This window comes from Hyla sarda, chromosome 10 (assembly GCF_029499605.1).
Source record: "Hyla sarda isolate aHylSar1 chromosome 10, aHylSar1.hap1, whole genome shotgun sequence".
NCBI lineage: Eukaryota > Metazoa > Chordata > Amphibia > Anura > Hylidae > Hyla > Hyla sarda.
The window spans coordinates 48,319,396-48,344,304 of record NC_079198.1 but is presented as its reverse complement, the minus strand read 5'-3'; the positions used below and the strand labels follow the sequence as shown (position 1 = coordinate 48,344,304).

Sequence of the window (24,909 nt, the reverse complement as noted above, 5' to 3'; positions counted from 1 at the left end):
TGATCTCTGAACTCTTTGACCGCCTTCGTGGTGCCAATATTTTCACTAAATTGGACTTAAGAGGCGCATATAATCTTATTCGCATCAGGAAAGGTGATGAGTGGAAGACCGCATTCAATACCAGAGACGGTCATTTCGAATATCTAGTTATGCCCTTTGGGCTCTGCAACGCCCCTGCAGTCTTCCAGGACTTCGTTAATGAGATATTTCGGGACTTATTATATACCTTTGTTGTGGTTTACCTGTATGACATCTTGATTTTCTCCTCTAGCCTGGAGAAACACCGTCGTCATGTCCGCCTAGTGCTCCAGAGACTTCGCGAAAATCACCTGTATGCCAAAATGGAAAAAATGTCTCTTTGAATGCAATTCTCTTCCTTCCCTAGGTTACCTAGTCTCTGGCCAAGGGCTTCAAATGGACCCAGACAAACTGTCAGCGGTTTTAGATTGGCCATGCCCTTCTGGACTCCGCGCTATCCAACGCTTTCTGGGATTTGCCAACTACTACCGACAGTTTATTCCCCATTTCTCCACCATTGTGGCCCCTATTGTGGCCCTGACCAGGAAGAATGCCAACCCTAAGTCATGGCCTCCTCAAGCAGAAGAGGCCTTCAATCGTCTCAAAACTGCCTTTGCTTCTGCTCCAGTGCTGTCCAGACCTGATCCATCGAAACCTTTCTTGCTGGAAGTGGACGCCTCCTCAGTCGGAGTCGGAGGCGTACTTCTCCAATAAAACTCTACCGGACGTAACATTACTTGTGGTTTCTTTTCTAAAACTTTCTCTCCGGCAGAAAAAAATTACTCCATTGGAGATCGTGAACTTCTAGCCATCAAGTTAGCACTCGAAGAATGGAGGCATCTATTGGAGGGTTCCAAACACCCCATTGTCATTTACACTGACCACAAGAATTTCTCGTACCTCCAGTCTGCCCAGCGTCTGAATCCTCGCCAGACTAGATGGTCGTTGTTTTTTGCCCACTTTAACTTCGAGATTCACTTTCGTCCTGCTGACAAAAACGTCCGGGCTGACGCCCTTTCACGTTCCTCTGATGCCACCGAACCTGAAGTCCCTCTGCAGCATATTGTACCTCCTGAGTGCCTGGTCTCCTCTGCTCCAGCTTCAATTGGACTAACTCCTCCTGGAAAGACCTTTGTCCCTCCACGCCAGCGCCTCAAGATCCTCAAATGGGGACATTCCTCTCACCTTGCTGGCCATGCTGGCATCAAGAAGTCCATCCAGCTTATTTCTCGTCTGTATTGGTGGCCTACGCTGGAGGGTGACATCACTGATTTCATTCGGGCCTGTACTGTTTTCTCCCGGGATAAAATCCCTCGCTAGAAGCCTGCTGGACTCCTTCCTTTACCCGTTCCCGAGCAGCCATGGTCCCAAATTGCCATGGATTTTATTACGGATCTGCCTGTATCCCATGGCAACACCGTCATCTGGGTGGTCGTTGATCGTTTCTCCAAAATGGCACACTTCATTCCGCTTCCAGGTCTTCCTTCTGCGCCACAATTGGCGAAGCATTTTTTTCTTCATATTTTTCGCCTTCACGGGCTACCCACGCATATCGTCTCGGATAGAGGCGTTCAATTTGTGTCGAAATTTTGGAGAGCTCTCTGTAACCAATTAAAAATCAAATAAAATTTCTCGTCCTCCTATCACCCGCAATCCAATGGACAAGTAGAGAGAGTAAACCAGATTCTAGATGACTATTTGCAACATTTTGTCTCCTCCCGCCAAGATGATTGGGTCGACCTTCTACCCTGGCCTGAATTCTCGTACAATTTCAAAAATTCGGAATCCTCTGCTAAATCCCCGTTTTTTGTGGTGTACGGCCGTCACCCTCTTCCCCCCTCCCCATTCCCACTTCTTCTGGACTGCCTGCTGTAGATGAATTTACCCGGGACTTCTCTGTTATCTGGAAGGAGACTCAAAAGTCGCTCCTACTGGCCTTGTTTCGTATGAAGAGTCATGCTGATAAGAAGAGAAGAACTCCTCCTGTCTTCGCTCCTGGGGACAAAGTGTGGCTCTCTGCCAAGTATATCCGCTTTCGCGTTCCCAGCTACAAGCTGGGCCCACGTTACCTTGGACCATTTAAAATCAAGAGTCAAATCAATCCTGTCTCCTACAAACTTCTTCTCCCTCCATCTCTTCGTATTCCTAACTCCTTTCACGTTTCCCTTCTCAAACCTCTCGTTCTTAACCGCTTTTCCCCCAAGGTCACCGCTCCTGTCTCTGGCTCCTCTGATGTCTTCACTGTAAAGGAAATCCTCCAAAGTAGTCAGAGGTAAAAAAAAAAAATCTCATAGATTGGGAGAATTATGGCCCCGAAGAGAGGTCTTGGGAACCCGAGGATAATATCCTGAACAAGGAGCTCATCCACAAGTTCCTAGGCTCCAAAAAGAGGGGGAGACCTAAGGGGGGGGGGTACTGTTACGCCGAGCGCTCCGGGTCCCTGCTCCTCCCCTGAGCGCTCGCGGCGTTCACCTCCATGCAGCGCCCCGGTCAGACCCGCTGAACGGGAGCGCTGCATTAGTGTCACCGGCGGGGATGCGACCCGCGTAGCGCATCCCAATCTCCTCACCTGCCCCGTCCTCCGTCTGCTCAGTCCCGGGGCGCGCGGCCCAGCTCTCTAGGGCGCGCGCGTGCTGGATCTCTGAGATTTAAAGGGCCAGTGTGCCATTGATTGGCGCCTGGCCCAATCAGTACCTGCCCCTGTGTCCGCCTTATAAAAACCCACTTCCCCTTCCTGGTATCGCCGGATCTTGTTGCCTAGCGCCAGTGACAGCGTTTTGTGTATGTTCCAAGCCAGTGTTCCAGACCCTCTGCTGTTGCCCCTGACTACGATCCTTGCTGCCTGCCCTGACCTTCTGCTACGTCCGACCTTGCTCTTGCCTTGTCCCTTTTACCGCGCCTGTCTCAGCCGTCAGCTGGGATTGAGTCGCTATCGGGTGGGACGACCTGGAGGTTACCTACCGCTGCAAGTCCATCCCGCTTTGCGGCGGGCTCTGGTGAAAACCAGTAACCCCTTAGACTCCGTTCCCCTGGTACGGCCCACATCATCACCCCACTGACACAGAGGATCCACCACCAGTGTCCTCGCTGCATACCTATCCGGATCCTGACACAAACATAGTCAACTAGTGATTAAATTCAGGTAATTTCCTGCAGATTAATGTGTTTTTCCGGAACTCAAAAGTGGGGTTTGCTGCCCTGGAAAAAACACATATGTTCTAGAAACTACCAAAATTCACTTGTTTACTACATCTGGGCCATTAAAGTCAATGTGGGCTATGCCAACACATGCATGTATACATCAGCATTCAACTTTGACAGATTGACGACCTATATGTGATACATTGGGCACAAATGTGATATAATTAAGCAATAAGTCGAACTCATATGAAACAAAGTCATAAATGTTAATATTTCTTGCCAGTATGTGATTATATAAACTGTGTTGATGTTGTATAAGCTGTGACAGAGGGACCGGTTCTTGACTGTTGGACATGTCTTCGAATCAGAGCTCAGTGCTTTAAAGGATCTGTTTGTGGAGGTAACATTCATTTTCTTTTACTAACCTTAACAGAGACACTTAGGGTGGGTTCACAAGTTCAGGTTTTTGATTGCAATTACAAATACCAAGTCAGGAATGTTTTTTTTTTTAAAGCAACATAAAGTATCATGCTTTCCTTATATGTGTCCTTCATTTATAATATACTAGCTGAGTACCCAGCTTTGCCCGGTTTTTCCTTCCTCATCCTTGTTGGGGAGAAAAATCAATAAAGGAGGAAGCTTTTTACTTCAAATCCCATCCCCATATATTGTTGTCATATCCCAACCCCATATCCCGTCCTCATATCCTGTCGTCATACCGCAACCTCCTATCCAGTCCTCCTATCCCGTCCTCCTATCCCGTCCTCCTATCTCGACCTCCTATCTCGACCTCCTATCCCGTTCTTCTATCCCGTCCTCCTATCTCGACCTCCTATCTCGTCCTCCTATCCTGACCTCCTATCCCGTCCTCCTATCCCGTCCTCCTATCTCAACCCCCTATCCCGCCCTCCTATCTCAACCCCCTATCCCGTCCTGCTATCTCCACCTCCTATCCCGGCCTCCTATCTCCACCTCCTATCCCGTCCTCATATCCTGACCTCCTAACTCGACCTCCTATCCCGACCATCCCGTCCTCCTATCTTGGTCCTCCTATCCCGTCCTCCTATCTCGTCCTCCTATCCCGACCCGTAATATGTGTACCAGGAATTGAAATATCTCCAGCCGTACGGAAGTTATGTGAGAACATACATTTCCCATTGATTTGCATGGGACTTTAAACAAAAACAAATAGGGGTAGTTAAGGGTTAAATTAACTATCCTATGTTTTAAGTGGATATATAAATAACATGTGACCAAGTATTATCGAAATATCTCCAGCCGTTTGGAAGTTATGCAGTAACATATATTTTCCATTGACTTGTATGGGACTTTAAACATAAACCCCACCCCTGGCAAATGGGGGTGAGTAAGGGTTAAATTACCTATCCTATGTTTGTTGTAGACATATAAGTAACATGTGTGCCAAGTTTCAAGTTAATATCTTTAGCCGTTTGGAAGTTTTTGTGGAATATACATACACACACACACACGTTGAGTTTTATATATATAGATTCCTTTTGTGTATTCAATAATTGTATCTAGAAACCTGAATGTGTGAACACACCTTCATAGGGTTTTTCTAGTAATAAACCATTATTCTGCACATGTGAATGCTCTAATAAATGTTGTTACTTACCAGTATATCATTATTCAAAAAGTATGTATTGAATGCCCATGACCACATGTAAATAATGCAGATGTGGGTAACCTCTCATGTCACATACAGACATAATTAGGGGAAATCATCAATACTTGTCTACTTTTTTTTTTACTATTTTAGTCATGAAAAGTCACCTTGTTTTTTAACTCCCTGCGCCAAGTTCATGAAAAGTTGCACGCCCCTTGATGAATTTGGTACTCGGGAACATTACTGAAAATTTACCTCACAGTTCTCTCCTGTTCAGTAATTCTATAATCATCTGTTGTTGCAGATCTTATCCCTAAAGTTCATTGCGCTGGAGTCCTCGGCCAGCCTAATGATATATGGCCGCCGCTGCGCTGTGTGAAAAGTATTGTATTCGCACATCAGGCCAGCTGGGGACCCGAGCGCAATTCAACCGGCTTCACCGGCTAGCCCAGTGCACTAATACAATACTTTAAACATAGCGCTGTGGGGACAAATATATAAAGACCACCACTGCCGCGACACCAGTGCCCACGGGGGGAAAACGGCCCACTGGCAGAGCGGCCCCAATGCCACTCAAACCAGTCTATGGGCCGCACCCACCCGCAGACACAGCGCCGCGGCAGCAACGGACGCCGCCCTGCACCACACCAGTGTGAACAAGGTGTAATGGCTCACTTACCATGCTCTCCCAGTCAGATTTACAAATCTGTTTAACTTTCTGGCACCAGTTGATTTAAAAAAAAAAAAAAAAAAAAGGTTTTCACCGGAGTACCCCTTTAACCCCTTAACCCCTTAAGGACGCAGGACGTAAATGTACGTCCTGGTGAGGTGGTACTTAACGCACCAGGACGTACATTTACGTCCTGTGCATAACCGCGGGCATCGGAGCGATGCCCATGTCATGCGCGGCTGATCCCGGCTGCTGATCGCAGCCAGGGACCCGCCGGCAATGGCTGACGCCCGCGATCTCGCGGGCGTCCGCCATTAACCACTCAGGTGCCGGGATCAATACAGATCCCGGCATCTGCGGCAGTTCGCGATTTAAATGAACGATCGGATCGCCCTCTCCTTCCTCCGTCCGGCTCCCAGCGTCTCCTGCTCTGGTCTGTGATCGAGCAGACCAGAGCAGGAGATGACCGATAATACTGATCTGTTCTATGTCCTATACATAGAACAGATCAGTATTAGCAATCATGGTATTGCTATGAATAGTCCCCTATGGGGACTATTCAAGTGTAAAAAAAAATGTAAAAAAATGTAAAAGTAAAAAAAAAGTGAAAAATCCCCTCCCCCAATAAAAAGTAAAACGTCCGTTTTTTCCTATTTTACCCCCAAAAAGCGTAAAAAACTTTTTTTATAGACATATTTGGTATTGCCGCGTGCGTAAATGTCCGAACTATTAAAATAAAATGTTAATGATCCCGTACGGGGAACGGCGTGAACGAAAAAAAAAAAAAGTCCAAAATTCCTACTTTTTTAATACATTTTATTTAAAAAAAAATTATAAAAAATTTATTAAAAGTTTTTTATATGCAAATGTGGTATAAAAAAAAAGTAAAGATCATGGCGCAAAAAATGAGCCCCCATACCGCCACTTATACGGAAAAATAAAAAAGTTAGAGGTCATCAAAATAAAGGGATTATAAACGTACTAATTTGGTTAAAAAGTTTGTGATTTTTTTTAAGCGCAACAATAATATAAAAGTATATAATAATGGGTATCATTTTAATCGTATTGACCCTCAAAATAAAGAACACATGTCATTTTTACCATAAATTGTACGGCGTGAAAACAAAACCTTCCAAAATTAGCAAAATTGCGTTTTTCGTTTTAATTTCCCCACAAAAATAGTGTTTTTTGGTTGTGCCATACATTTTATGATATAATGAGTGATGTCATTACAAAGGACAACTGGTCGCGCAAAAAACAAGCCCTCATACTAGTCTGTGGAGGAAAATATAAAAGAGTTATGATTTTTAGAAGGCGAGGAGGAAAAAATGAAAACGTAAAAATTAAATTGTCTGAGTCCTTAAGGCCAAAATGGGCTGAGTCCTTAAGGGGTTAAGGATCGGGCCATTTTACACCTTAGGACCGGAGCGTTTTTTGCAATTCTGACCATTGTCACTTTAAACATTAATAACTCTGGAATGCTTTACTTATCATTCTGATTCCGAGATTATTTTTTCGTGACATATTCTACTTTAACATAGAGGTAAAATTTTGTGGCAACTTGCATCCTTTCATGGTGAAAAATCCCCAAATTTGATGAAAAAAATTAAAATTTAGCATTTTTTCAACTTTGAAGCTCTCTGCTTGTAAGGAAAATGGATATTCAAAATAAAAAATATTTTGGATCACATATACAATATGTCTACTTTATGTTTGCATCATAAAATTGATGAGTTTTTACTTTTGGAAGACACCAGAGGGCTGCAAAGTTCAGCAGCAATTTTCAAATTTTTCACAAAATTTTCAAACTCACTTTTTTTCAGTGACCAGTTCAGTTTTGAAGTGGATTTGAAGGGTCTTCATATTAGAAATACCCCACAAATGACCCCATTATGAAAACTACGCCCCCCAAAGTATTAAAAATGACATTCAGTAAGTGTTTTAACCCTTTAGGTGTTTCACAGGAATAGCATTGAAGGAGAAAATTTAAAATTTTCATTTTTTACACTCGCATTTTCTTGTAGACCCAATTTTAGAATTTTTTCAAGGGGTAAAAGGAGAAAATTTTACTGGTATTTGTAGCCCAATTTCTCTCGAGTAAGCACATACCTCATATGTCTATGTAAATTGTTCAGAGGGCGCAGTAGAGGGCTCAGAAGGGAAGGAGCGACAAGGATTTTGGAGAGAACATTTTTCTGAAATGGTTTTTGGGGGGCATTTCACCTTTCGAAGCCCCTAGGGTGCCAGGACAGCAAAAAAAAAACCACATGGCATTATATTTTGGAAACTAGACCCCTTGGGGAATGTAACAAGGGGTAAAGTGAACCTTAATACCCCACAGGGGTTTCACGACTTTTGCATTTGTCAAAAAAAATATTTTTTACCTAAAATGCTTGTTTTGGCAAAAATTTTACATTTTTACAAAGGGTTAAAGCAGAAAATACCCCCCATAATTTGAAGCCCAATTTCTCCCGATTCAGAAAACACCCCATATGGGGGTGAAAAGTGCTCTGCTGGCGCACTACAGGTCTCAGAAGAAGAGTAGTCACATTTGGCTTTTTGGAAGCAAATTTTGCTCTGGGGGCATGCCGCATTTAGGAAGCCCCTATGGTGCCAGGACAGCAAGAAAAAACACATGGCATTATATTTTGGAAACTAGACCCCTTGGGGAACGTAACAAGGGGTAAAGTGAACCTTAATACCCCACAGGGGTTTCACGACTTTTGTATATGTAAAAAAAATTTTTACCTAAAATGCTTGTTTTCGCAAAAATGTTTACATTTTTACAAAGGGTTAAAGCAGAAAATACCCCCCAAAATTTGAAGCCCAATTTCTCCCGATTCAGAAAACACCCCATATGGGGGTGAAAAGTTCTCTGCTGGCGCACTACAGGTCTCAGAAGGGGAGTAGTCACATTTGGCTTTTTGGAAGCAAATTTTGCTCTGGGGGCATGCCGCATTTAGGAAGCCCCTATGGTGCCAGGACAGAAAAACAAAACCCACATGGCATTATATTTTGGAAACTAGACCCCTTGGGGAACTTAACAAGGGGTAAAGTGAACCTTAATACCCCACAGGGGTTTCACGACTTTTGCATATGTAAAAAAATAATAATAATAATTTTACCTAAAATGCTTGTTTTTGCAAAAATTTTACATTTTTACAAAGAGCTAAAGCAGAAAATACCCCCCAAAATTTGAAGCCCAATTTCTCCCGATTCAGAAAACACCCCATATGGGGGTGAAAAGTGCTCTGCTGGCGCACTACAGGTCTCAGAAGAGGAGTAGCATTATATAGGAAGCCCCTTTGGTGCCAGGACAGCAAAATACCCCCACATGTCATACCATTTTGGAAACTAGACCCCTTGGGGAACGTAACAAAGGGGTAAAGTGAGCCTTAATACCCCACAGGGATTTCACGACTTTTGCATATGTAAAAAAATTATATATTTTCACTAATATGTGGGTTTCCCCACATATTTCACATTTTTGCAAGGGTTAATAGTAGAAAAGACCCCCCACAATTTGTAACCCCATCTCTTCTGAGTATGGAGGTACCCCATAAGTGGACGTCAAGTGCACTGCAGGAGCGTCACAATGCTCAGAAGAGAAGGAGTCACATTTGCAAACTTTGCTGAAATGGGGGAGACATGTCGCATTTAGGAAGCCCCTATGGTGCCAGGACAGCAAAATACCCCCACATGTCATACCATTTTGGAAACTAGACCCCTTGAGGAATGTAACAAGGTGTAAAGTGATTCTCAATACCCCACAGGGGTTTCACAACTTTTGCATATGTAAAAAAATATATATTTTTTTTTTCACTAAAATGTGCTTCCCCCCCAAATTTTGCATTTTTACAAGGGTTAATAGCAGAAAATACCCCCCAAAATTTGTAAACACATTTCTTTGGAGTAAGTACATACCTTTATTTTTGATGATTTTCGCTCTGCGGGTGCACACCAGGTCTTGGAGTGGGAGGTCAGTCAGGGGCCTTGAGCTTATTATAGCAGCCAGGATGTGGGACCCCCCCTCAAGGAGCACTGAGCCCTAAAATAGGGGAACACTATGGGGGACAACGGGCCGTAACTGGGGTAGACAGGTGGGGTACAGAGGCCCTTAATATGGGGTACAGTGGGCCAGAAAATAATATAATAATAAAATAGGATATGTTCCCAGAATGATGACCCAGAGCATAGCCAAAACTTAAAAAAATATGCCCGCCCCAAACCCTATGCTCTGAATCATCATTCTGGGAATGTGATGTGTGTGGCCGTCCCTAACCTGTTGCCTCAAATGCGCACCCGCTCAGGTGGAGAGAGAGCGCTGCGCATTTGAGGCAACATAAAAAAGTCCCTGATGATAGTGACTCAGTGACCTATGACCCACTTATGAAAAAACACCCCCTGAGGTCTTATCAGGTTTTTTTGGGCAATTTAGTGATTTATGGGGGTTACATTTTGGATTGCACTCTGGACTTGGTACATTGGTCAAATTATGAAAAATTTAACTGAAAAAGGAAAATTTAGGGCTCCATGGAAGTGTGATACTCCCTGAAGCAGCCTATGCAGAGGCCCGGATTATCTAGGCAAGTGTCACACTGAATGGTGGTGTCCCTCCATCTCCCCTTTCTGTAACACACTCTGCTTTTTTTCTGAAATCGTCCCTTCTTTCCACTGGGGGGGGGAAGGGAACTCACCTGGAAAGTGTTGGCCTGGGACGATCCTGGCGCCTATAACTCCAGACCCTTGCGAAGTCCGGCCTGATCTTTCCCGGTCAGCAAAGATCATCAACCTTAGGACTTCTTCTTGGTACTGGAGAAATGTCCCTGTGTTGCCAGCGTACTGGGATAGTACAAAAGCGTTGTACATGGCAACCTGTACCATGTAGACCGCAACTTTTTTGTACCATGCCCGTGTTTTCCGCATGGCATTATATGGCTTGAGGACTTGATCTGAGAGATCAACTCCCCCCATATACCGATTGTAGTCCAGAATACAATCGGGCTTGAGGACCGGTCCCACGGTACTTCGCACAGGGACAGGGGTGCTGCCGTTCCCATGAATAGTGGTGAGTATAAGGATATCCCTCTTATCCTTATACTTCACCAACAACAGGTTATCATGGGTCAGGGCACGGGACTCACACTTGGGGATAGGCGTCATAACAAAATTTAGAGGGAGGCCTCTCTGGTTCTTCCGCACGATCCCACAAGCGGACGTGGATCTGGCGGAAAGGGATTTGAACAGAGGGATGCTGGTTTAAAAGTTATCCACATATACGTGGAAACCCTTATGCAGCAATGGGTGCATAAGGTCCCAAACGATTTTGCCGCTAACACCCAGAGTAGGGGGACAATACAGGAATCTCGTCCCTCATACACTCTAAACTTGAGAGTGTACCCGGAGGTACTCTCGCAAAGTTTATAGAGCTTCACGCCATACCGTGCCCGCTTCGAGGGAATGTACTGGCGGAAGATGAGTCTCCCCTTAAAACTGATGAGAGACTCATCTACCGAGAGGTCCCTGAGCGGTACGTAGGCCTCCAAAAATTTGGCCCCAAAGTGATCGATGACCGGCCTCACTTTGTAAAGCCGGTCATGGGCGGGATCACCTCGGGGCGGACATGCCGCATTATCTGCATAATGGAGGCATTTCCGAATGGCCTCATACCGGTTCCGTGTCATCGCCATACTGTAAAGCGGGGTCTGGTAGAGGACGTCCCTGCTCCAGTAATGACGAGCACTTGGTTTTGTGACCAGGCCCATATGCAGCGTGAGGCCCCAAAATGTCCTAATTTCCACTGCATCAATGGCACGCCATTCATTGGGCCTGGCCAAAAAGGAATTGGGGTGGTGGGCAATGAACTGCTGGGCATACAAGTTTGTTTGCTCCACCATTAGATTGACCAGGCTGTCACTGAAAAAAAACTTTAAGAAGTTCAGATCAGTGAACCCAGCCGTGTCAATCCGGATTCCTGAGTCGCCAACAAACTCAGGAATCCATGGCTGATAACCCTCTGGGGGGCTCCAGACAGGTTCATCGGAAGGGGGCTCCGGTGCACTTGTCTGGGGGGCCGGACTCCTATTACGAGCGGCATTGCCACCCGTACTAGTGTCGGCCACTGGGTCACTCTCATGGGGGGTGCGTGGCCTCGTCTGGGGGGTGGCACATGCAGCTCCCTGAACCCCTAATAGGACCCGGAGTCAGGGATCAGACCCTAATAAGACCCTGGGGGACCTATTAGGGGGTCAGGGGGTGTACTTTTTTTTTTTTTTTTACTTTTTTTTACTTTTATTTCACTTTTTAACCATTTAAACTCCTACCTGTACCTAAAGTGATCTCACCCTATTCTAAGGCTCCTGAGGGGGCTCCGGAGCTCCGAGGGGGGATCCACGGCTTCTTTTCCCTGCTGCACCCGGTGACTGAACGAAAACAGCGGGTCCAGCAGCGGGAAGGAGCCGTTAACCCCTCCTCTAACGCTCTGCTATTGGCTGGACGATCGCCAGCCAATAGCAGAATTGCTGGGGCGGTGACAGTCTTGTCACCGCTCCCCTGCAACGGTAGGTGATTGGCGGTGAATTGTACACCGCCGATCACCGTTTATTTCCAGGTCATCGGGTCACAAGTGACCCGAATGACCCGAATCGCTGAAGATCGCTTGCGTGATTTTGCAAGCGATCTCCGGCGATCGCCGACATGCGGGGGGTCCCGGGACCCCCCTCGGCATTTGCACGGCATGCCTGCTGAAAGATTTCAGCAGACATGCCGCTCCGATCTCTGCCCGGAAATACAACAGGACATTCTCTAATGTCCTTGGGCATTAAAGCCCAGGTAGCGGGGACGTTAGAGAACGTCCTATGTCCTAAAGAGGTTAAAGGGGTTCTCCACTGCCCTGCCTTCCGGAGCTCCGCTCGCAGCATCCGGAAGTTTATTACTCCGAACACTGTGTGTGGGCTTCCGTGTTCGAGGCCGCCCCCTCGTGATGTCACGCCCGCCCCCTCGTGACGTCACGCCTGCCCCCTCAACGAATATCTATTGGAAGCGGGCGTGACGTCACGAGGGGGCGGCCTTGAACACAGAAGCCCCCACACAGCGTTTGGAGAAATAAACTTCCGGAAGCTGCGAGCGGGGCTCCGGAAGGCAGAGCAGTGGAGAACCCCTTTAAATTTTGAGCTACAGCTGCAGTACACCGGAATATGTTGAGTTCAATACTATCTTGAGAATTTAAAATAATGTCCCTGTTTTATCACATGGTTGATAAACTAGTACCAATTTTATCAATTGGTTATCTGGTGAATTTACAGGCTTAAGGACCTTCTACATGAAGGATCAGCCAAGTGGGTCTGTTATTGCACATAATAAATTGCACATTGTAAATTAGTACCTAGCTATCAGCCAGCCAAAGACCATATATTTGTTTGTCAGCTGATCACCGGGATCATGCCACCCTAAAAAATTGTTTACTAGCCATGCAAAAAGCTGATGTTTAGGGAATGTTACCTGTAAAGGTGGTGTGATGAGCTGTTTTTGCATATTCGTTAAAGGGGTACTCCGGTGGAAACCATTTTTTTTTATCAACTGGTGCCAGACAGATTTGTAAATTACTTCTATTTAAAAAATCTTATTCTTTCCAGTACTTATTAGCTGCTTTCTTCTAATGAGAAAGTTCTTTTCTTTTTGGATTTCTTTTTTTTCTGTCCACAGTGATCTCTGCTGACACCTCTGTCCGTATCAGGAACTGTCCAGAGTAGGATAGGTTTGGTATGGGAATTTGCGCCTGCTCTGGACAGTTCCTAAAATGGACAGAGGTGTTAGCTGAGAGCACCGTGGACAAAAATATTAATAAATAAATCCAAAAAGAAAATAACTTTCTCTGTAGTATATAGCAGCTAATAAGTACTGGAAGGATGAAGATATTTTCAATAGATAATCATTTACAAATCTGTTTAACTTTCTGGCACCAGTTGATAAAAAAAACTAATAATAATTATAATAATAATGTTTTGTACTGGAGTACCCCTTTAACCCCTTAAGGACAATGGACGTACTCCTACGCCCCCGTTTCCGAGTCCTTAAGGACCGAGGACGTAGGAGTACGTCCTGTCCATTCCCGGCCCCCCACCGCTAGCCGGTGCCCGATGCCTGCTGAAATCGTTCAGCAGGCATTGCGGCATATCGCCCAGGGGGGTCATGAAAACCCCCCATGTCGGCGATCGCAGCACATCGCTCGTCAATTCAGACGAGCGATGTGCTGCGATTCCGTTCCCCGCCGCTCGCCGGGCGGGGATCGGAGCCGGCTGTCTGCTGATTTCAATCAGCAGACATCCCGGCAGTGTGCAGGAGGTGGTCCGGAGGATATACCTGCGATCGCTGCAGGACGCCGGTAACTACTTACCGGCGTTCTGCAGCGGTTCCGGGTCGTCAGGGTCACATATGACCCTGTGACCCGGATATAGATGGTGACTGGTGGTGTAGTATACACCACCAATCACCATCGGTGCTGTACTGAGGGCTGGCATTGTGGCCACCCCCCTCAGTACAGTTGTGATTGGGTGGCCAAAGTGGCCACACCAATCACAGTGTAATGGGAAGGGATGGTGGGGGCTAGGAGCATGTTGCTCCGTTCTGCCCGCCATTTCACAGAGATCTGGCGAGCAGGACGGAGCCCCGTGCTGCCACCATCCCCTCAGTTAAAAAAAAGTGCCCCTTGCCCCCTTTCTGTGGCCCCTTGGCACAGAAATCCCCAGGGATAGCTTAAAATTAGGTAGGGAAAGGTTAGGGTTAAAAAAAAAAAGCACCTTTAGCTGCGTGACCCCGGCCCTGCTGGGTCGCTGCGGTCTGCCGCCAGCGTTTTTTGTTTTGGCGCAGATCTTTTTTTTTTCACCTAAGCGTGTGTGTGGATCCTCTTAGTTATAAAAGAGCGGTCCGCCACCGTTTGTTAAAGCCCACCCGCAGCTGATCAGTCCACTTTTAGCTACACCCGGCTAGACCCGGCTGGACAGTCGATGCAGCCCAAATGAGGACCTTTTGGGGCCTCGTGCTGCATATGGGTATAGTTAAAAAACCCAGTGTCAGGCAATATTGGAGTGGGGATGTCTTTTACCAGACACCCCTCTACAGTATGGCCATGGCACGTTCCCGGTTCGAGGCCATTCGGAGATGTTTGCATTATGCTGATAATGCGGCATTTCCCCCCCGAACTGATCCTGCGTATGACCGCCTGTATAAAATCAGGCCGGTCATCAATCACTTCGGGGCCAGATTTTGGGAGGCCTATGTCCCGGGGCGGGAGGTCGCTATTGATGAGTCTCTCATCAGCTTCAAGGGGAGACTCAGCTTCCGGCAATACATCCCGACCAAGCGGGCGCGGTATGGCGTGAAGATATATAAACTTTGCGAGAGTACCTCCGGTTACACTTGCAAGTTTGTAGTGTATGAGGGATGAGATTCCCGTTTTGAACCCCCAGAATGTCCCCCCACTCTGGGTGTTAGCGGGAAAATCGTTTGGGGCCTTTTGCACCCATTGTTAGATAAAGGTTACCACCTTTACGGGGTAACTTTTATACTAGTATCCCTCTCTTCACATCCCTCGCCGCCAGATCCACGGTCGCTTGTGGGATAGTCCCGAAGAATCAAAGAGGCCTTCCACCCCATCCCCTACATGCTCCTATCCCCTGGGGTGAGTCCCGTGCCTTTTCCCATGAGAACCTGTTGTTGGTCCGGTATAAGGACAAGAGGGATGTCCTTATGCTCACCACAATTCATGGGAATGGCAGCACCCCTGTTTCTGTGCGAGGGACCGGTCCTCAAGCCCGATTGTATTCTGGACTACAATCGGTATATGGGGGGAGTTGATCTTTCTGATCAAGTCCTCAAGCCATATAATGCCTTGCGGAAAACATGTGTATGGCATAAAAAGGTTGCGTTCTACATGGTACAGGTTGCCATGTACAACTCTTTTATACTGTACAAGTACGCTGGCAACACAGGGACATACCTGGAGTTCCAAGAGGTAGTTCTAAAGGCCCTCATCTATGGTGACCGCCAAAGAGCGGGTCAGAGCACCTCTGGAACTTTAGGTCCCCGGATCGTCCCCGGCCAACACTTTCCAGGTGTGATCCCCAACACTGGAAGGACGGGACGAACCCAGAAGAAATGCAGTGTGTCACAAGAAGGGGAGACGGAAGGACACCACGTACCAATGTGACACTTGCCCCGATCATCCGGGCCTCTGCATAGGCTGCTTCAGGGAGTATCACACTTCCATGGAGTACAAAATTTTCCATCCTTTGCCCTAATTTTCATTCCCCAGAATTTGGCTCCAATGTACCAGTCCAGGGTACATTGACTTCCATATTTTAAACCAAAACACCCCCCCCCCCCACCCCCCCAAAAAAAAAAAAAAAAAAACTTTTTCCCAATACCCCAATATCTTTTTTTTTCTTCCTCCTAAAAAATGGGTCATGGGACACAGAGTCAACAGCATTGGAGGTTTGCAGTTGCCTCAAATGAGCAACGCTCTCTCTCCCCACCTGAGCGAGTTGCGCATTTGAGGTAACAGAATAGGGATGGCCCCACACATCCCCTTGCCAGAATTATGATTCAGAGTATAGGATTTGGGTCGGGCATCATTTTTACTTTTGGCTGTACTCTGGGTCATCATTCTGGGAAAATAATTGGCATATCAGTACTAAAATTGCAATTTTCTTCCCCCCATAGTACACTTCATCCATTCCTGGAAAATAAATGAAGGGAACACCCGTCTGTTCCAAATCTCCACTTCACCCTATACACCTTCCCTAGGGGGTGTAGTTTGTAATAGGTTCACATGTGGGTGTTCCTTTCATGTATTGTTCCTCTGAATGTATGTAACTGTTAGGTCCGTAACAAACATCCGCCTCAAATGCGAAGAGTTCTCGCTGAGCTCTGTCGTATTTCCAGGCGACAATTCGGAGTCACATGTTAGTTGTTCCCAGAAAGATGAAGCAGAGCATAGGTTGAAAATTGCAATTTTCAACAGCTACCCTTCATCCATTCCTGGAAAATAAATTTAGGAAACACCTGTGCGTTAAAAATGTCCTCTTTACCCCTATACCCATTCCTTAGGGTGGGTACTTTCTGTAATGGTGCCACATGTGGGTGTTTCATTTTTGTATTTTCCTCGGAATGTATGTAACCGCCAGCTGCTGATATGCCATAGGCCACAAATACAAAGTGACCTCTATGACTTCTGAGCCTTGTTGTGGGCCCGCCCAGCATGTTACCCCATATGTGGATGTATTTTTATAGTCAGGGGAAAAAGCCCTCCAAAATTTGTAACCCAATTCCTCATATTACCCCATGTGAAAATGTTAAACATTGGGTAACCCCAGCATTTTAGTGTAAAAAAATCTAATTTTTCAATTTATGGCCCACTTTTAAAAAAACCTGTGAGGTATTATTTCCCACTGTACCCCTTGTTATGTTCATTCAGGGGTGTAGTTTCTAATGTGTTTTTTTTTTTTTTTTGCTGTTGGGGGCTTTATAAATGCACATGACCCCCAACTTCAATTTCAACAAAATTTTCACTCCTTCCATTCTGAGCATTGCAGTGCGTCACATAGCAATTTACATCCTCAAAATTTTCACTTTTCCCACTTTTCCAAAAACCTGTGAGGTGTAAGTACTCACTGTAACACTGTTACATACCCCGAGGGGTCTAGTTTCCAAAATGGTATGCCATGTGGGATTTTCTTTGCTGTCCTGGCACCATAGGGGCTTCCTAAATGCGGCATGCCCCCAGAGCAAAATGTGCTTCCAAACAGCCAAAATGTGACTCCTTCTCTTCTGAGACCTGTAGTGCGCCAGCATAGCACTTTTCACCCCCATATGGGGTGTTTTCTGAATCGGGAGAAATTGGTATTCAAATTTTGGGGGGTAATTTCTGCTTTAACCCTTTGTAAAAATGTAAAATTTTTGGGAAACCAAGCATTTTAGGTAAATTTTTTTATTTTTTTTTACATATGCAAAAGTCGTGAAACCCCTGTGGGGTATTAAGGTTCACTTTACCCCTTTTTACGTTTGTAAACCTACAATACGCTACAAAAGAGCGTAAACCTTATGCCCCAATAATGAAGTACAAATAGTATAAAAATATATATGTAAATTTTATTAAGTACCGAAACATAAATTAAAAATATATGATATAAAATAGGAAAAGAAAATTCATACACAATCAATATAAATCCATAGATATAAGTTGATAAAAATTCATCTCAATTTACAACATGTAATAATTGATGATAATAAAAGCAGGATAAAAAAGGTATATATAAAGGGAGAGTTGGGTCCGGTAGATGGATTAAAATGTATATATATGTATTAAATCTATATGTACATACAGGGGATAGGATAAGTGTACAGAAGTAACCAAGAATAAAGTGCAAGTGCTAAAAAACTGTAAACACTTCTTACATAGTGAAAAATATCACACAGTGAATAACTAAGTAAAGTGCAACGTGCTAGGAAAGCAGTGGTGTTGAAGCAACATAACATGTAATGTGTTAAATACAAAAACAAAAGTGCACAATAGAAGTGACAGTTAGATGAAATAGAAGGCAGAGGACATATAGATACCAGACTGGACCCTACACCTGCTATGAGTCTCCGACGCGTTTCGCCCGCAACCGGGCTTTCTCGAGGAGTGTGGTATGTGATCAAAAACTAGATTATTTATATGGGTGTAAACCAATAAAAACAGAGTAACGCACCAGTTATGTATAATGGGAAAGTGCCGTGGACCGGAAGTGAGGTAGGACGCCGCGGCGCTGGAGATGTAAAAAACTAGGCTAATAGTCTAAGTTCTAGAGTGCAGGGCTACATAAAAATGGCGCCTCTGACAAAGGATAATAAACTCCTTCAAAATGGCTGCCTCAGCGCATACTGCGCATGTGCACCGGCGATTTCGGCACAAGAGGGGAATAAGGCTACACAAAGATGGCCGCGATCGTAACTAAACAAAAAAATTTAATATACATATATATTTAAAAGTATATAAACGGAACCACCCGCTTGTATATATTGATAAAAAAAAAGGGGGGGACAAAGGCTGATGAAAAAAAATGTGAGTGGAAGAGTGGATGTAAGTGAAAGTGGGGGGAAAAAAAGGGGGGGGGGAACGGACTGGGTGAGAAAAATAAAAGGAAAAGGGATGTGTGAACAACAAGGGAAATGAAAATAGTGAAGATACTAACAAGTATACATAGTGACATAATAGAAAAATGTGCGTCCCCCATAATTGAAGGTAATACACCACAAAAGATGTGTAATGCAATACATAAGTGCACATACAATAGGGACATGTGCAAACAAATCCATATATTCAAACATAATTAGGGGGGCCCCGCAATGAAATACAAAGAGTAATAATAATATCATAGCACGTACATGTGCGCAAAAGTCATTGCACACATGACAGGCATACAGAACTAAGCATAATATATATAGGTAAAAGACGTAGATAAAAGTAGTAATAATGACAAACATAGAAAAAAGAAGAAAAAGGGTGAAAAAGGGGGGGGGGGGAAGGAAGAAAAAGTATGGTCCGAAGAATGGTGAGTAGACATCAATCAATATAGGCGGAGGTTCTGAATACCTGTAAAGACAAAAAGAATGGTGTAAGACAGGGGCAAAAATTGTATAGATAAAGCAATATACAAATGAAAAAATAATAATAGTGGGTTAGTACAATAGAGAAGAAAAGAAAACAAACCACAAAGTAACCAGAGATGAAAAGGATATGAAAAATGAGTGGTGAAAAAGTGAAAAAAAGTGAAGAAAGAACCAAGACATGGAAATGGAGAAAATTAAAAAGATATGTGGGAAGAATAATGTGTATGAATACACATTAAAAAATAAATATTGGAAACATAAGCAATGAAATGTGTATACAACACATAATGTATGAATGTAGAACTAAAGAGGTATATAGAATAACAGTGGAGAAACGAATACAAAAAAATTCATTATCATATTATAATTAGAACAGTGATTAATAATTCAAATGTATATAATATTGAACACTTAGATAATTAGGATATAGATATACCAAGCAAAAAGGAATATACATAGAAAATATGTGGGGCAGATGTGGATACAAAGTAAAAAAGAAGAAAAAAAGAAGAAAAGAAAAGAAAAAAAGAGAAAGAAGGAAGGGAAAAATGGGGGGAATAGGGGGGATGAAAAATAAAGGGATGAAAAGGAATGGGGAAAGGGAAGTGGAGAAGGATAGGGGAGGGGAAAGAAAAGGGGGAGAGGAGAAAGAAAAAGGAAAAAGAAAGGAGAAAGAAAAAGGAAAGAGAAAGAAGGGGTCTGGGGAGGGAAAGGATAGAGGTGAGAGGTGGGAGAGGGGAAGAAAGAAAAAGAAAGTGAAAAAAGGGAAAAAAAGAAATAATAAAAAAATACCATACAGAGTATATAGAATCACACAGAACATACAGAGGAATTTATGGATGGATACTTACAGAAAGGATGCAAGGATCCACAGTCGATTCGGATGGTAGTAGTATGTCTTTTTCTTTGGGTGATAGAACCCCTTGTTCCACTGCTTCTTATAATATACAATGTAGCTCTGTGGTAAAAGAAATAGTGGGGTTATACGTAAGCTTCTTGTAACAGTCACCCTGTTTCAACTGTGGAAACATTTCCCTTTCATACATTTTCAAAGGCCACAGAACCACATTCCCATCCTTATCGGATGGTTTGACAATAACATCCTTGAGAGATTGTATCTCTTGTAACGCTCTGCGTTGTTTGAATGATAGATATATCATTATGTCTTGTTTCTGGTATTTTATGAAATTCACTAGATACTAGCTTAACAAATAAATCAATCTCTGGGAACTGTGACAGTTGTAGAAAATGTTTTGATTTGGGGATAAGAGATTTCGGAAACTTACCTTGATGTTCAGATTCCTGTTCGTCAAGTAGCTCCACAAGGGATTGTACCGCCTCCTGGTCAGTTCTAGTGGAAAGATTAGGGTGTGAGACAACCGAATTCTCATGGAATATCTTTTTGAAGGCTAGTTTACGTGCAAATAGTTGTAAGTCTTTTATAGCTGTAAATTGGTCAAATTATGCTGTAGGGCAAAAAGACAAGCCTAAGCTTAAGACTTCGGTTTGTGTCTCAGTGAGAATATGATCAGTGAGATTAATCACCTTTTTACTCACCTGATTGTGTCTCGTTGGTTTGAGTATCTTCTTTTTGGGGTATGTCTCATTTGATTACCGTATTCAAACTTTCTTTTCCTGTTGGAATTGTATCTATTGGTTGAAGAGGTTGTGGAGTCAGCACTTGTGGATGCTACCGAAGATATCGAGAGTGAACGTTTCAATGTACCACTATTTTTATTTTGTTTCCATCTGTATATTATGTTAGTTCGGGCATCAATCGAATCGCGTTGGTATTTCTTACTTTTTATGTTCTGTATTTCTTTCTCCCAGGTGTTCAAATTATCATCAAGTTCTTTATTAAAAATATCCAACTCCGCCTTAGAACATTCCTTAGTGAGGGTAGCTTGCGTTCCCTTTTTACGTTTCCCAAGGGGTCTAGTTTCCAAAATGGTATGCCAAGTGTTTTTTTTTTTTTTTTTGCTGTCCTGGCACCATAGGGGCTTCCTAAATGCGGCATGCCCCCAGAGCAAAATTTGCTTCAAAAAAGCCAAATGTGACTCCTTCTCTTCTGAGACCTGTAGTGCGCCAGCAGAGCACTTTTCGCCCCCATATGGGGTGTTTTCTGAATCGGGAGAAATTGGGCTTCGAATTTTGGTGGGTATTTTCTGCTTTCACCCTTTGTAAAAATGTCAAATTTTTGGGAAACCAAGCATTTTAGGTAATTTTTCTTTTTACATATGCCAAAGTCGTGAAACCCCTGTGGAGTATGAAGGCTCACTTTACCCCTTGTTATGCTTCCCAAGAGGTCTAGTTTCAAAAATGGTATGCCATGTGTTTTTTTTTTTTGCTGTCCTGGCACCATACGGGCTTCCTAAATGCGGCATGCCCCCAGAGCAAAATTTACTTAAAAAAAGCCAAATGTGACTCCTTCTCTTCTGAGACCTGTAGTGCGCCAGCAGAGCACTTTTCACCCCCATATGGGGTGTTTTCTGAATTGGGAGAAATTGGGCTTCGAATTTTGGGGGGTAATTTCAGCTTTAACCCTTTGTAAAAATGTAAAATTTTGGGAAACCAAGCATTTTAGGTAAATTTTTTTTATTTTTTTTTACATATGCAAAAGTCGTGAAACCCCTGTGGGGTATTAAGGTTCACTTTACCCCTTTTTACGTTTCCCAAGGGGTCTAGTTTCCAAAATGGTATGCCAAGTGGTTTTTTTTTTGCTGTCCTGGCACCATAGGGGCTTCTTAAATACGGCATGCCCCCAGAGCAAAATTTGCTTCAAAAAAGTAAAATGTGACTCCTTCTCTTCTGAGACCTGTAGTGCGCCAGCAGAGCACTTTTCACCCCCATATGGGGTGTTTTCTGAATCGGGAGAAATTGGACTTCATATTTTGGGGGGTATTTTCTGCTAGTACCCTTTTTAAAAATGTAACATTTTGGGAAAACAAGCATTTTAGGTAAAAATATATATATTTTTTTTACATTTGCAAAAGTCGTGAAACCCCTGTGGGGTATTAAGGCTCACTTAATTCCTTGTTACGTTCCTCAAGGGGTCGTGTTTCCAAAATGGTATGCCATGTGTTTTGTTTTTTTTTCTGTTTTGGCGCCCTAGGGGCTTCCTAAAGGTGACATGCCCCCCAAAAACCATTTCAGAAAAATGTTCTCTCCAAAATCCCCTTGTCGCTCCTTCGCTTCTGAGCCCTCTACTGCGCCCGCCGAACACTTTACATAGACATATGAGGTATGTGCTTACTCAAGAGAAATTGGGCTACCAACACAAGTAAACATTTTCTCCTTTTACCCCTTGCAAAAATTCAAAAATTGGGTCTACAAGAACATGCGAGTGTAAAAAATGAAGATTTTGAATTTTCTCCTTCACTTTGCTGCTATTCCTGTGAAACACCTAAAGGGTTAACACACTTACTGAATGTCATTTTGAATACTTTGGGGGGTGTAGTTTTTATAATGGGGTCATTTATGGGGTATTTCTAATATGAAGACCCTTCAAATCCACTTCAAAACTGAACTGGTCCCTGAAAAATATTGAGTTTGAAAATTTTGTGAAAATTTGGAAAATTGCTGCTGAACTTTGAAGCTCTCTGGTGTCTTCCAAAAGTAAAAACACTGCAATTTTATGATGCAATCATGAAGTAGACATATTGTATATGTGAATCCCAAAAAAATTATTTTGAATATATATTTTCCTTACAAGCAGAGAGCTTCAAAGTTAGAAAAATGCAAAATTTAAAAATTTTTCATCAAATTTGGGGATTTTTCACCAAGAAAGGATGCAAGTTGCCATAAAATGTTACCACTGTGTTAACCCCTTCCCGCAGAATGTCATATATAAACACCGGGTTGTGCAGTGCGTTCGCGCATCCCGGCGTTTATAAATGACATTCAGTTAACCCGGCGATGCGCAGCATCGCACATGTTAACTGGCAGAAGTCCCGCTGTTTCCAGCAGGGGACAACTTCTGCTTCACCCCCAGGACCATCCATTGATGGTCCTGGTCAGCGATCACTGTGATTGGTCCCTGTGGACCATTGTATAATGGTCTCCAATCTGTGCTCTTCCAGCTGTTGCAAAACTACAACTCCCAGCATGCACTGACTGTCCAGGCATGCTGGGAGTTTTAGTTCAGCAACATCTGGCCCTTCAGATGTTGCCGAACTACAACTCCCAGCATGCCCTTCAGCTGTCTGGGCATGCTGGGAGTTGTAGTTTTGCAACAACTGGAGACACACTGGTTGGGAAACATTGTTTCTAACTCAGTGTTTCCTAACCTGTGTGCCTCCAGCTGTTGCAAAACTATAACTCCCAGCATGCACTAACAGACCATGCATGCTGGGAGTTGTAGTTTTGCAACATCTGGAGGGCCCCAGTTTGGAGACCATTGTATAATGGTCTCCAATCTGTGCTTTTCCAGCTGTTGCAAAACTACAACTCCCAGTATGCACTGACTGTCCAGGCATGCTGGGAGTTTTAGTTCAGCAACATCTGGCCCTTCAGATGTTGCCGAACTACAACTCCCAGCATGCCCTTCAGCTGTCTGGGCATGCTGGGAGTTGTAGTTTTGCAACAACTGGAGACACACTGGTTGGGAAACATTGTCTGTTTCTAACTCAGTGTTTCCTAACCTGTATGCCTCCAGCTGTGGCAAAACTATAACTCCCAGCATGCACTAACAGACCATGCATGCTGGGAGTTGTGGTTTTGCAACAGCTGGTGCAGGGTACATTCACATGGGCGAGGCTTTTACAGTGGGTTTCTCGCATCTTGAGATGCAGCAAATTTTGCGCCGGGAAACTCGCTGTAATCCCCTGCCCATGTGACTGTACCCTAAAAACACTACACTACACCAACACAAAATAAAATAAAAAGTTAAAAACACTACATATACACATACCCCTACACAGCCCCCCTCCCCCAATAAGAACGTCCGGTACGCCACTGTTTCCAAAGCAGAGCCTCCAGCTGTTGAAAAACAACAACTCCCAGTATTTCTGGACAGCCGTTTACTGTCCAGGCATGCTGGGAGTTTTGCAACAGCTGGAGGCACCCTGTTTGGGAATCACTGGCGTAGAATACCCCTATGTCCACCCCTATGCAAATCCCTAATTTAGGCCTCAAATGCGCACGGCGCTCTCACTTTGGAGCCCTGTCGTATTTCAAGGCAACAGTTTAGGGCCACATATGGGGTATCGCCGTACTCGGGAGAAATTGCGTTACAAGGTTTGGGGGGCTTTTTCTTCTTTAACCCTTCATGAAAAGGAAATGTTGGGGTCTACACCAGAATGTTAGTGTAAAAAAATTTAATTTTTTACACTAACATGCTGATGTTGCCCTATACTTTACATTTTCACAAGAGGTAAAAGGGAAAAAAGCCCCCCAAAATTTGTAACGCAATTTCTCCCGACTACAGAGATACTCCATATGTGGGCGCAAAGTGCTCTGGGGGCGCACAACAAGGCCCAGAAGGGAGAGCGCACCATGTACATTTGAGGTGATTTGCACAGGGGTGGCTGATTGTTACAGCGGTTTTGACAAACGCAAAAAAAAAAAACCCCACATGTGACCCCATTTCGGAAACGACACCCCTCACGGAATGTAATGAGGGGTGCAGTGAGAATTTACCCCTCACAGGTGTCTGACGGATCTTTGGAACAGTGGTCCGTGAAAATGAAAACTTGTACAGCCCACTGTTCCAAAGATCTGTCAGACACCAGTGGGGGACAAATGCTCACTGTACCCCTTGTTACGTTCCTCAAGGGGTCTCGTTTCCAAAATGGTATGCCATGTG

At 44.2% G+C, this 24,909-nt stretch overlaps 1 protein-coding gene across 4 annotated transcripts in view; it reads left to right on the top strand.

Moving 5' to 3' along the window:
• Window positions 1–24,909, top strand: part of IZUMO3 (IZUMO family member 3) — a 312,623-nt gene that overhangs the window by 199,005 nt on the left and 88,709 nt on the right. For all 4 annotated transcript variants that reach the window (XM_056542993.1, XM_056542991.1, XM_056542992.1 and 1 more), the window contains one exon: window positions 3,479–3,559. In XM_056542993.1, coding sequence (XP_056398968.1) covers window positions 3,479–3,559 — 81 coding nt within the window. The remainder of the gene's footprint in view (window positions 1–3,478; window positions 3,560–24,909) is intronic.